Source organism: Ranitomeya variabilis, chromosome 1, assembly GCF_051348905.1.
Source record: "Ranitomeya variabilis isolate aRanVar5 chromosome 1, aRanVar5.hap1, whole genome shotgun sequence".
NCBI classification, from domain to species: domain Eukaryota; kingdom Metazoa; phylum Chordata; class Amphibia; order Anura; family Dendrobatidae; genus Ranitomeya; species Ranitomeya variabilis.
This window is the reverse complement of record NC_135232.1, coordinates 780,251,190-780,264,833: the sequence shown is the minus strand read 5'-3', so window position 1 is coordinate 780,264,833 and position 13,644 is coordinate 780,251,190. Positions and strand designations below refer to the sequence as shown.

At 41.3% G+C, this 13,644-nt stretch overlaps 1 protein-coding gene across 21 annotated transcripts in view; it reads right to left on the bottom strand.

Moving 5' to 3' along the window:
- ADGRL3 (adhesion G protein-coupled receptor L3) overlaps positions 1–13,644 on the bottom strand; it is a 1,249,649-nt gene that overhangs the window by 408,751 nt on the left and 827,254 nt on the right. For all 21 annotated transcript variants that reach the window (XR_013217764.1, XM_077272336.1, XM_077272380.1 and 18 more), the window contains one exon: positions 5,669–5,837. Coding sequence is in view for 20 of the 21 variants with exons in the window: in XM_077272336.1 (XP_077128451.1) it covers positions 5,669–5,837 (169 nt within the window). In the remaining variant the exon portion in view is untranslated. The remainder of the gene's footprint in view (positions 1–5,668; positions 5,838–13,644) is intronic.

The following is a 13,644-nucleotide window of genomic DNA, read 5'->3' as shown; positions in this document are numbered from 1 at the left end:
ATGGTGACAGTGTGCTGAGCCTGGCTGTGCCTCTCCTTCTATATCCTCTGATGATGTCATATGTCTAGCCAATCACAGTAATGCCACTACCAAGATGGCAACGCATTATAGTGAGGTGCAGGCAATCCCCGCATGCTTATTATTTAACAGGTGGCGTTATAGAGTTTAAGTCCTCTTTTTCTCAGAAGAGACAATTTGAATATTATTTAACCGGCATTTAACATGTTGAACATTGTGTGTTGCCGAGCACATCCGAGCACCCAGATACTCGAGTGATATCCAAGTATCACAGAGCACATTCACCTAGTTAGGATGTTAAAAGTTTAGCAGCAATTTTTATTTTTGTCACCAAAATGTACAAAATCTAATTTTTTTGAGTCTGTGACTTTGAGGAGCCCATGTGTCAGAAACCCCCACAAAACTGATACTATTTTAAAAAGAGCAACCTTTGAAGCATTCAAAACTACATTCAAGAACATTGTTAACCATTCAGGTGCTTAACAGAAAAAAAAAGAAAAAAATATTTTGTTCAATTAATCCCTTTACTCCCAAGGGTGGAATGGTGTGCAGGCATCATGCTGCATTTGCAGAGCCCCTGATGTACCTAAACAGTAGAAACCCCCCACAAGTGACCCCATATTTGAAACTAGACCCCCAAGGAACTTATCTAGATGTGTTGTGAGAACTTTGAACCCCCAAGGTTCTCACTAAAGTTTATAGCGCAGAGCCGTGAAAATAAAAAATCATTTTATTTTCCACAAAAATGAATTTTTAGCCCCAATTTTGTATTTTCACAAGGGCAACAGGAGAAATTGGACCACAAAGTTGTTGTGCAATTTGTCCTGAGTACGCTGATACCCCATATGTGGGAGAAAACTACTGTTTGGGCACACGTCGCGGCTTGGAAGGGAAGTAGTGACGTTTTGGAATACAGACTTTGATGGAATGATCTGCGGGCATCATGTTGCATCATTTGCAGAGCCACTGATGTGCCTAAACAGTAGAAACCCCCCACAATTGGCATCATTTTGGAAACCAGACCCCCCAAGGAACTTATCTAGATGTATTGTGAGAACTTTAAACCCCCAAGTGTTTCACTAAGGTTTATAATGCAGATATTTAAGCCCCCAAATTTTTATTTTCACAAGGGTAACAGGAGAAATTTGACAGCAAAAGTTGTTGTCCAATTTGTCCTGAGTACGCTGATACCCCATATGTGGGGGTAAACTGTTTGGGGGCACGGCAGAGCTCGGAAGGGAAGGAGCACTGTTTGACTTTTTCAACGCAGAATTGGCTGGAATTGAGATCGGACGCCATGTCGCGTTTGGAGAGCCCCTGTTGTGCCTAAACAGAGGAACCCCCCCATTCTAACTCCACCCCTAACCCCAACACAACCCAACCCTAATCCCAACCCTATCCATAGCCCTAACCACACCCCTAACCTGAACACACTCTTAACCCTCATCACAACCCTAACCACAACCCTAAGCCCAACACACCCCTGACCACAACACACCCCTTACCTTAATCCTAACCCCAACCCTAACCCTAACCACATGCCTAACCCTAATCCAAACCGTAAACATAATCCCAACCCTAATCCAAACCGTAACCCTAACTTTAGCCCCAACCCTAACCCTAACTTTAGCCTCAACCCTAACCCTAACTCTAGCCCCAACTCTAACCCTAACTTTAGCCCTAACCCTAGCCCTAATGGGAAAATGGAAATAAATACATTTGGTTTTTTTATTATGTTTCCCTAACTAGGGGGGGTGATAAAGAGGGGTTTGATTTACTATTTATAGCAGGTTTTATATCGGGTTATTATGTTTGGCAGCTGTCACAAGCTAAAAGATGCTTTTTATTGCAAAAAATAGTTTTTGCATCACCACATTTTGAGAGCTATCATTTTTCCATATTTTGGCCCACAGAGTCTTGTGAGGTCTTGTTTTTGCGGACCTAGTTGATGTTTTTATTGGTACCATTTTCGGGCACATGACATTTTTTGATCGCTTATTATTACAATTTTTCGGATCAGCAATTCATGAATTTCTATTGGGTGGGGTGTTTATACCTTTCCGCATGTGGTAAAATATATAAAGCAGTTTTATTCTTAGGGTCAGTGCGATTACAGCGATTCCTCACTTATATCTTTTTATGTTTTGGTACTTTTATACAATAAAAACTATTTCGTATAAAAAATTTTGCATCGCTTTATTCTGAGAGCTATAACTTTTTTATTTTTTCGCTGATGATGATGTATGGCAGCTCGTTTTTTGCAGGACAAGATGACGTTTTAAGCGGTACCATGTTTATTTATATGTCTTTTTTGATCATTTATTATTCCACTTTTTGTTCGGCGGTATGATGATAAAGCATTGTTCTTTGGCTCGTTTTTCATTTATTATTTTACGGTGTTCACTGAAGGGGTTAACTAGTGGCACAGTCTTATAGGTCGGGTCGTTACGGACGCGGCGATACTAAATATGTGTACTATTATTGTTCTTTTTTATTTACATAAAGAAATGTATTTATTGGAACAATATTTTTTTCTTTATTTAGGAATTTAAAAAAAATATTTTTACACAGTATAATATTTTTTTTTTTTACATTGTCCCAGGGTGGGACATCACTGTATAAAGTCAGATCGCTGATCTGACACTTTGCATAGCACTGTGTCAGATCAGCGATCTGACAGGCAGTGAAGGAGGCTTGCCGATGCCTGCTCTCAGCAGGCACTGAGAAGCCACTTCCCTGCAGGACCCGGAAGGACCCCACGGCCATCTTGGATCCGGGGGTCTGCAGGCAGGGAGAACCTCAGAACAACGCGATGGTCTTAGGGAAGCACGCAGGGAGCCCCCTCGTTGTGCGATGCTTCTCTATGCCACCGGAACGCTGCAATCTTGTTTAATTGCATTGTTCCGGTGGTTAAAGTGCCGGGAGCGGTCCTGTGAGAATCAGCTGACACGCGGCCGCGATTGGCCACACTCCCTCGTGAGTGCGGCTGATCGCACGTGACGTACTATTCCGTCTATGGGGATTAAGTCCCAGGTCACATGGATGGAATAGTACGTCAGATGGCAGAAAGGGTTAAAATGTTGCTTTAGCCTCAATTTTTTCATTTTCATGAGCTGCTATGAGAGAAAATGCACAGAACATTTTGTTACGCTCCTTCCATATTGGCCAAGCTACTGTATAGCGCTTACCGAAGAAGGTGCAGTGGGAACCCGGATACCTGGAGTGCTCCGGATAATCAGCTGTTCTGAGCCGCAGCTGCATGTGTCACGGCTGTGTGACAGTCACAACACGTGCATGGAGAGCCTGTGTGTTGTGACTGTCACACAGCTGTGACACATGCAGCAGCGGCTCATAACAGCTGATTATCGGGAGCAATCCAGGTATCCGGGTTCCTGATGAAGCTTCTTCAGTAAGCTCTATAGCTTGCCGATTAACCCCTTTCTGACTTTGGACGGGATAGTACATCCGAGGTCAGAAGCCCCTCTTTGATGCGGTCTCCAGCGGTGAGCCCGCATCAAAGCCGGGACATGTCAGCTGTTTTGAACAGCTGACATGTGCCCGCAATAGGCGCGGGCAGAATCGTGATCTGCCCGCGCCTATTAACTAGTTAAATGCCGCTGTCAAACGCAGACAGCGGCATTTAACTACCGCATCCGGCCGGGCGGTCGGAAATGACGGCATCGCCAACCCCCGTCACATGATCGGAGGTCGGCGATGCTTCTGAATGGTAACCATAGAGGTCCTTGAGACCTCTATGGTTACAGATCCCCGGCAGCTGTGAGCGCCACCCTGTGGTCAGCGCTCACAGCACACCTGATTTTTTGCTACATAGTAGCGAACAGCAGATCGCTGCTATGTAGCAGAGCCGATCGCGCTGTGCCTGCTTCTAGCCTCCCATGGAGGCTATTGAAGCATGGCAAAAGTTAAAAAAAAAGTTAAAAAAAATGTGAAAAAAATAAAAAAAATATAAAAGTTTAAATCACCCCCCTTTCGCCCCAATCAAAATAAATCAATAAAAAAAAATCAAACCTACACATATTTGGTATCGCCGCGTTCAGAATCGCCCGATCTATCAATAAACAAAAGCATTAACCTGATCGCTAAACAGCGTAGCAAGAAAAAAATTTGAAACGCCAGAATTACGTTTTTTTGGTCGCCACGACATTGCATTAAAATGCAATAACGGGCGATCAAAAAAACGTATCTGCACCAATATGCTATCATTAAAAACACCAGCTCGGCACGCAAAAAATAACCTCTCAACCGTCCCCAGATCATGAAAAATGGAGACGCTACGAGTATCGGAAAATGGCGCAATTTTTTGTTTGTTTGTTTTTTTTAGCAAAGTTTGGAATTTTTTTTTACCACTCAGATACAAAATAACCTAGTCATGTTAGGTGAACTCGTAGTGACCTGGAGAATCATAATAGCAGGTCAGTTTTAGCATTTAGTGAACCTAGCAAAAAAGCCAAGCAAAAAACAAGTGTGGGATTGCACGTTTTTTGCAATTTCACCGCACTTGGAATTTTTTTCCCGTTTTCTAGTACACGACATGGTAAAACCAATGATGTCGTTCAAAAGTACAACTCGTCCCACAAAAAATAAGCCCTCACATGGCCAAACTGACGGAAAAATAAAAGGAGGGGAGTGAAAAACGAACACGGAAAAACGAAAAATCCCAAGGTCATGAAGGGGTTAAGGAGGCACCCGACGACAATGGATGTTGAGAAGTGGATAGAGTGACTAACTTCTGAAACGTTGATGCAGAAGAAGTGATCAACCGTAAGTAACTTGGTTCAACTATTAGAGATGTTGTTTTATTAATCTATTCCTATTTTGAAATTGAGTCACAGCTCTTATGTTGATCCATAGCTCTTACTTGTATTTCAATTTTTCAATTGTTATACATTTCAATAGGTATTACAGCATTTGCACAAGAAATTTAAGAGAAGGCTCCAAGGGTCATTACACTCAAAGCAACAGGACAAAGACAGCAGTCTTGGAAGTTGGGGAAATATTTTCTCTTTACACATGGGCTCCAGCTACAAGGTGGATTTAGTCTAATTGATCTTGAAGTTCAAGTACTGTAAGTGCAACATTTCTGTACATTCTGTAACGCGCATCTAAAGACTCCCCATGGCAAATAGATATACACTTTCTTTTAGCAGAGATAATTGTTTTCATAATGCCTGCCATATCCAAACATAGTCCTTGATGAGGTTGGTGTACTAATGCTAGTGTGGCTCTATAATCCTAAAATTAAAATGCATATTTTATGAACCTATTTAAAGAGTAAAAGAACTCAAGAGGTTTAATGTATTCACTCTCCGGCCACCGATACTGACTGACAAGCTGCAGCTCATATTGAGCAATATGAGATTTCAGCCGCAGCAAGGAAGCAGGATACTGAGGAGCTGTCAATCAGGGTAGCTGGACAAAGATCAGAGATCCATTCCTGAATGGATGGTTAATAATTTGTTTCTGAAAATACAACCCAAGGTTAGCACACCAGACTCATCAGGTCTAACAGATTTATTTAATAAATTATGCCATTTGAGTTGTAAAATCTGGTGACAGATCTGCTAATTATTACATAGTGAAAAAAAATAAAAGAAACATAGGGTAAGAATTAAATACATGTTTAATTTACCTTCTTTTGAAGTACGCAGTGGAAAATGAAGATGAACATTCCCTGAAGACAGTTGAAAACAGTGAACAAATATGCCATGATGACTGTACTTTCATTTATATACATAAGTCCGAAAGCCCAAGTCAACCCCAGCAAGCAAAGGAGGGCTATTGCACCTATTACCCATGATCTGAAAAAGAATATAACAAATAAAATGTTAATTTTTGTTATATCACGTATTTAAAAAATAATACAAAAAGCTTGAAATAACATACATTATACACTAATTGTTTTAATGGAGTTTTTCATTACAGGTATATTGATGACCTATCCTGTGGATAGGTCATCAATATCAAATCATTGAGGTCTGCCTCCTGCCACCCATACCCATCAGGTCTTACCAGCTTTGGCAACAGCCAGATATAAAGAGTATGCGGAGTAGAATCATTCCCCTCATCACACTATTTAGTGGCCACTCCTAGGTACTGAAGATCAGCCCCTTGTCCTTAGCCATTTTGGAAGGCTGGTTGGAAAACAAAAACCATATCTGAATTTATGTACACCATGTTCCAAATTATTATGCAAATTGATTTAAGTGTCATAAAGATTTAATAGTTTTGTTTTAAATAAACTCGTGGATGGTATTGTGTCTCAGGGCTCAATGGATCACTGAAATCAATCTTAAACACATGTGATATTAGGTTTCCAGGTGATTATAATTAAAGGAAAGCTACTTAAAAATGATGTTCCATATTATTAAGCAGGTCACAGGTTTCAAGCAATATGGGAAATAAAAGGATCTCTCTGCTGCTGAAAAGCGTTAAATAGTGCAAAGCCTTGGACAAGAACCGACATTCCCAAGAGAAGTTGTTGGGGCTACTGTGTGGACCCCTGTGATGCTGCAGAATGGGCAAGGAATTCAGGGCTAGGGAGGACTTCTAAACTATGCAACACTTGATTCCGGGTCCATAAAGGGATCTATACACTATCTATACCTATTACCCTGTCCTAATATTTTTAATCAGGATGCACTATGCACTTTACTGATATTTGCATGTGGTATCATTAGGGGCTCACATTGCTTTTCTGTGCTATCTTTGCTTCCCTTGCTGAAAAAGTTAAAACCTATTAATTTTTTATTTAAATCTTATTATTTTTTGTATGTGATTTATTGTGTAATAAAATTTATACTCTTTTTAATGAATCTAGACTTGAACTCCACTTCTCTTGGGAATATCGGTTCATGTTTTGGAGTGTCCCAGCAGTATTTTTGTGTGACCTCTCTGCCATTAGCTCTTCCACCTGGTGATGAGCATGTGTGAGAGATCTGGTTTCATATTCTCCATCTTGGGCTGTATTTATTATAATGCCCTGGACAAGGTATGAAAACATTATATATTTCACAAAAACTTAAGAGTGATCATCATACTGTGTCGATCTCCGCAAGGAGAAACGATACTTCTTGGATAACGGTCTGACGCCTCTCACACAGCCAAACCAGATCTCTGCTTTGCACTGAAGAGGGGCAGTACCCCAAAACACAGTGTCTGCAAATTGAGATTCTGGTTTGGCTATTATCATAAGTCATGTGACAAGGCTCATTAAAGGGTCAACATTGACTTGTAGGATTGCTACCTTCCAATAGGTGGCACTAGAGTTCTAGCTCTCTTCCTCTCTCAAGAGACAATTTGCATAATTAGCATATTACCCAGAGGAGCATTGCGGCTTTAAGTCTCCTCATCTCGGCATGCTTAGCATGTCGATCTCCGCAAGGAAACGATACTTATTGTATAACCATCATACTGTGAAGAGATTTGTGACTGTAAACAGATCACAGACAGAGTTCCTGCAGATAAAGGCATAATGAGGAAGGTTTCTGCCAGACAAATTCATTGTATTAAGAGAGCAGCTGCCAAAATACCAAAACAGTTATTTGAAGCTGCTGGTGCCTCTGGAGTCCCTCGAACCTCAAGGTGTAGGATTCTTCAAAGGCTTGCTGTGATGCATAAACCTAATATTCGGCCACCCCTAAACAGTGTTCACAAGCAGAAATGGTTGCAGTGGAGCCAGACATACATGAAGACTAATTTTCAAACAGTCTTGTTTACTGATGAGTGTCAAGCAACCCTGGATGGTTCAGATGGATGGAGTAGTGGATGGTTGGTGGATGGCCACCATGTCCCAACAAGGCTGCGACATCGGCAAGGAGGTGGAGCAGTCATGTTTTGGGCTGGAATCATGGGGAAACAGCTAGTAGGGCCCTTTAAGGTTCCTGAAGGTGTGAAAATTACCTCTGCAAAGTATATAGAGTTTCTGACTGACAACTTTCTTCCATGGTATAAAAAGCAAAAACGTGCCTTCAGGAGCAAATCATCTTCATGCATGACAATGCACCATCTCATGCTGCAAAGAATACCTCTGAGTCATTGGCTGCTATGGGCATAAAAGGAGATAAACTCATTGTGTGGCCACCATCTTCCCCTGACCTCAACCCTATAGAGAACCTTTGGAGTATCATCAAGCAAACGATCTATGAGGGTGGGAGGCAGTTCACATCAAAACAGCAGCTCTGTGAGGCTATTCTGACTTCATGCAAAGTAATACAAGCAGAAACTCTCCAAAAACTCACAAGTTCAATTTATGCAAGAATTATGAAGGTGATATCAAAGAAGGGTTCCTATGTTAACATGTAACTTGGCCTGTTAGGATGTTTTGAAGTTAAATAGCTTTTTTATTCAGTGAATGTGACCTCCTAATGCTGCAAATTCCACAAATTAGCATTTTCAGTTCTTTAAAACATATCAAATGTTTAGAAATTCTACTGTGCCTAATAATTTGGAACAGTGCATTTTGAGTTTTTATTCATTTTGGAGATTATACTGTTATTATTGGGAGGTTTCTTCAATAAAATGTAATGTATACTCTAACGGGTGATGACTTTTATTAGACTGACTGTCATTTGCACCGACTATTTAGGAAAATCTGAGAAAAATGTCATTTGCATAATAATTTGGAACATGGTGTAGACTCTTCTTTTATACATTTTGTCTAAGAGATGCAAACCCTACCCTTCATGTTTGTGTCAATCAACTTCCTCTCATTCAGAACATGGCCACTATCAGTTACAGGCTTAACCCCTTAGTGACAGAGCCAATTTGGTACTTAATGACCAGGCCAATTTTTGCAATTCTGACCACTGTCACTTTATGAGGTTATAACTCTGAAACGCTTTAACGGATCCTGCTGATTCTCAGACTGTTTTTTCGTGACATATTGTACTTCATGTTAGTGGTAAAATTTCTTTGATATTACTTGCGTTTATTTATGAAAAAAAATGGAAATACGGCAAAAATTTTTAAAATTTTGCAATTTTCAAACTTTGAATTTTTATGCCCTTAAATCAGAGAGATATGTCACACAAAATAGTTAATAAATAACATTTCCCACATGTCAACTTTACATCAGCACAATTTTGGAAACATTTTTTTTGTTAGGAAGTTATAAGGGTTAAAAGTTGACTATCAATTTCTCATTTTTACAACAAAATTTACAAAACCATTTTTTTTAGGGACCATCTCACATTTAAAGTCACTTTGAGGGGTGTTCATGACAGAAAATACCCAAAAGTGACAGTATTCTAAAAACTACACCCCTCAAGGTGATCAAAACCACATTCAAGAATTTTATTAACCCTTTATGTGCTTCACAGGAAGTGAAGCAATGTGGAAGGAAAAAATTAACATTTAACTTTTTTTTACATTTTTTTAACATTTTACTTCAGAACCAATTTTTATTTTCACAAGTGTAAAAAGAGAAAATAAACCACAAAATTTGTTGTGCAATTTCTCCTGAATATGCCGATACCCCATTTGTGGGGGTAAACCACTGTTTGGGCGCATGGCAGAGCTTGGAAGAGAAGTTTATAACGTAGAGCCCTGAAAATAATAAATTATATTTTTTCCACAAAAATGATCTTTTCGCCCCATAATTTTTATTTTCAAAATGGTAACTGGAGAAATTAGACCACCAAATATGTTGTGCAATTTGTTCTGAGTACACCGATAACCCATATGTGGGGGTAAACCACTGTTTGGGCGCACAGCAGAGCTTGGAAGAGCAGGAGTGCCATTTGACTTTTTCAACGCAGAATTGGCTGGAATTGAGATCGGACGCCATGTTGCATTTTGAGAGCTCCTGAGGTGCCTAAACAGTTGTAACCCCCCACAAGTGACACATTTTGGAAACTAGACCCCTTAAGGAACTTATCAATGGTGTGCACTTTGAACCCCCAAGTGCTTCACAGAAGTTTAGAACGTAGAGCCGTAAAAATAAAAAATCCTTTTACTTTTTTCCTCAAAAATAATTGTTTAGCCCACAATTTTTTACTTTCACAAGGGTAACAGGAGAAATTGGACCCCAAAAGTTGTTGTCCAGTTTGTCCTGAGCACTCCGATACCACATATGTGGGGGAACTACTGTTTGGGCACACAGCGGGGCTTGGAAGCGAAGTAGTGATATTTTAAAATTCAGAATTTGATGGAATGGTCTGCGGGCTTCATGTTGCGTTTGCAGAGCCCTTGATGTACCTAAACAGTAAAAAATCCCCACAAGTGACCCCATTTTGGAAAATTATCCTACAAGGAGCTTATCTAGATGTGTGGTGAGCACTATGAACCCCAAAGTGCATCACAGAAGTTTATGACGTAGATCCGTGAAAATAAAACAAAATTTTTCAACAAAAATGATCTTTTCACCCCCAAATGTTTACTTTCACAAGGGTAACAGGAGAAATTGGACCATGAAAGTTGTTGTGCAATTTGTCCTGAGTACGTTGATACCCTATATGTGGAGGGGACCACTGTTTGGGTGCATGACAGAGCTCGGAAAAGAAATAGTGATGTTTTGGAATGCAGACTTTGATGGAATGGTCTGTGGGCTTCATGTAGTGTTTACAGAGCCCCTGATGTGCCTAAACAGTAGAAACCCCCCACAAGTGACCCCATTTTGGGAAGTAGATCCCCCCAAGAGGATTCTCTAGATGTGTGGTGAGCACTTTGAACGCCCAAGTGCTTCACAGAAGTTTATAACACAGAGCCGTGAAAATAAAAAATCTTTTTCCACAAAAATTATTTTTTAGCCCCCAATTTTTTTTATTTTCCCAAGGGTAGCAGGAGAAACTGGACCCCAAAAGTTGTCCAATTTGTCCTAAGTACGCTGAAGCCCCATATGTGGGGGTAAACCACTGTTTGGGTGCACGGCAGAGCTCAGAAGGGAGGGAGTACTATTTGACTTTTTCAACGCAAAATTGGCTGGAATCAATTGTGGATTCAGGTCGTGTTTGGAGACCCCCTGACGTACCTAAACAGTGGAAACCCCCAATTCTAACTCCATCCCTAACCCTAACACACCCCTAACACTAATCCCAACCGTAACCTCAACACACCCCTAACTCTAATCCCAACCCTAACCATAACCCTAACCACAAACCTAACCCTCATCCCAACACACCCATAACCCTAATCCCAAACCTAACCCTAATCCCAAACCTAAGGCTTCTTTTACACTTACCGTGTTTTTTGCTGCCCATTATTGCGGGCATTTTTTGTGGGCTGTAGTGCCGCAATTTTCACGGTCTGCCGCAATAATGGACAACAAAAAAACTTGCGGATTGCCGTTTTTCGGGTTTGCAATACTATGGCAAAAATATTGTAAAAAAAAGGTGGTCTGCAAAATCGGAAGTAACGGTGTACCACATAAACAACCTTCTGTTGTTTCTGCGGCCCCATTGAATTACAATGGGGGCCGTATCTGTTAGCCGTGAAAAATATAGAGCAGGCTAGACATTTTTTCACAACCGTAAATACGGCCCTCACAGCCGTATGGTGTACAGCGCTCAGTAGAATTATTGTGGCCCGTTTTTGTAGCCCCATAGAAATCTATTGGGACTGCAAAAAGGGGACGCAAAACCACGGTAAGTGTAAAAGAAGCCTTACCCTAACCCTAACCCTAATTTTAGCCCCAACCCTAACCCTAATTTTAGCCCCAACCCTAACTCTAATTTTAGCCCCAACTCTAACCCTAACCCTAATTTTAGCCCCAACCCTAACCCTAACGGTAAAATGGAAATAAATACATTTTCTTTGTTTTATTATATTTCCCTAACTAGGGGGGTGATAAAGGGGGGTTATTTACTATTTTTTTTATTTTGATCACTGTGATAGAGTTTATCACAGTGACCAAAATAAACCAATAAGAAAAATCTTCCTATTGTTGCTGGGTGCCTGCGGGCAGATCTTGGCGGGCACACTGTGCATGCACCCACCATTTTTTACCTGATAAAGATGGCAGCGCCCACCGGAGGAAGCAGGAGGGCCGAGGAGCACCGGTAGACACTGGTAAGTATGTGGGGGGAATCAGGGACCCTATTTCTCTCTCCTCTGATGTGCGATCACATTAGAGGAGAGAGAAATGACATGGCACATTGGAGTTTTTTTGCGGCCACCACTACACTGTTAGTAGCGGCGATCGCAAAAAACTAAAAACTGACCCGAATTATGTTCATTGGGGTCTTGGCACCCCCGGCAGCCGAGACCCCAAGATCTGCCGAATACCGGTCGGTAGATCTCGCATGCGTAGTGCGTCTTCCATTTTTTTCCGGGAAAAGATGGTGGCGCCCATGGGGGAGGAAGCGGGAGGACCCACGGACCGTGGGAGACACCGGTAAGTATCAGGAGGATCCGGGACCCTACTTCTCTCTCTTCTGATGTGCGATCACATCAGAGGAGAGAGAAATTAACCCCTTAATCCCATATGACGTACTATCCCGTCAAGGTGGGGTGGGCCTTAATTCCCACCGATGGGATAGTACGTCATATGCGATCGGCCGCGCTCACGGGGGGAGCACGGCCGATTGCGGCCGGGTGTCAGCTGACGATCGCAGCTGACATCCGGCACTATGTGCCAGGAGCGATCACAGACCGCCCCCGGCACACAAACCCCCGGCATCATGTTTGATCGCAGTGTTCCGGCGGTATAGGGAAGCATCGCGCAGGGAGGGGGCTCCCTGCTGGCTTCCCTGAGACCTTCGGAGCAACATGATGTGATCGCGTTGCTCCAAGCATCTCTTACCTCCGTTCCCTGCAGTTCCCGGATCCAAAATGGCCACGGGGCTTCATGCGGGTCCTGTAGGGAGGTGGCTTACTAAGCACCTGCTCAGTGCAGGCGCTGGTAAGCCAGGAGCGCTGTAAGTCAGATCGCCGATCTGACAGAGTGCTGTGCAAACTGTCAGATCAGCGATCTGTGATGTCCCCCCCGGGACAAAGTAAAAAAAAAAAAAAAATTTCCACATGTGTAAAAAAAAAAAAATCCTAAATAAAGAAAAAAAATATTATTCCCATAAATACATTTCTTTATCTAAATAAAAAAAAACAATAAAAGTACACATATTTAGTATCGCCGCGTCCGTAACGACCCAACCTATAAAACTGTCCCACTAGTTAACCCCTTCAGTGAACACCGTAAAAAAAAATTTAAAAAAACGAGGCAGAAAACAACGCTTTATTATCATACTGCCGAACAAAAAGTGGAATAACACGCGATCAAAAAGACAGATATAAATAACCATGGTACCGCTGAAAACGTCATCTTGTTCCGCAAAAAACGAGCTGCCATACAGCATCATCAGCAAAAAAATAAAAAAGTTATAGTTTTCAGAATAAAGCGATGCCAAAATAATTATTTTTTCTATAAAATAGTTTTTATAAAAGCGACAAAACATAAAAAAATGATATAAATGAGGTATCGTTGTAATCGTACTGACCCGAAGAATAAAACTGCTTTATCCATTTTACCAAACGCGGAACGGTATAAATGCCCCCCCCCAAAAGAAATTCATGAATAGCTGGTTTTTGGTCATTCTGCCTCACAAAAATAGGAATAAAAAGCGATCAAAAAATGTTACGTGCTCGAAAATGTTACCAATAAAAAGGTCAACTCGT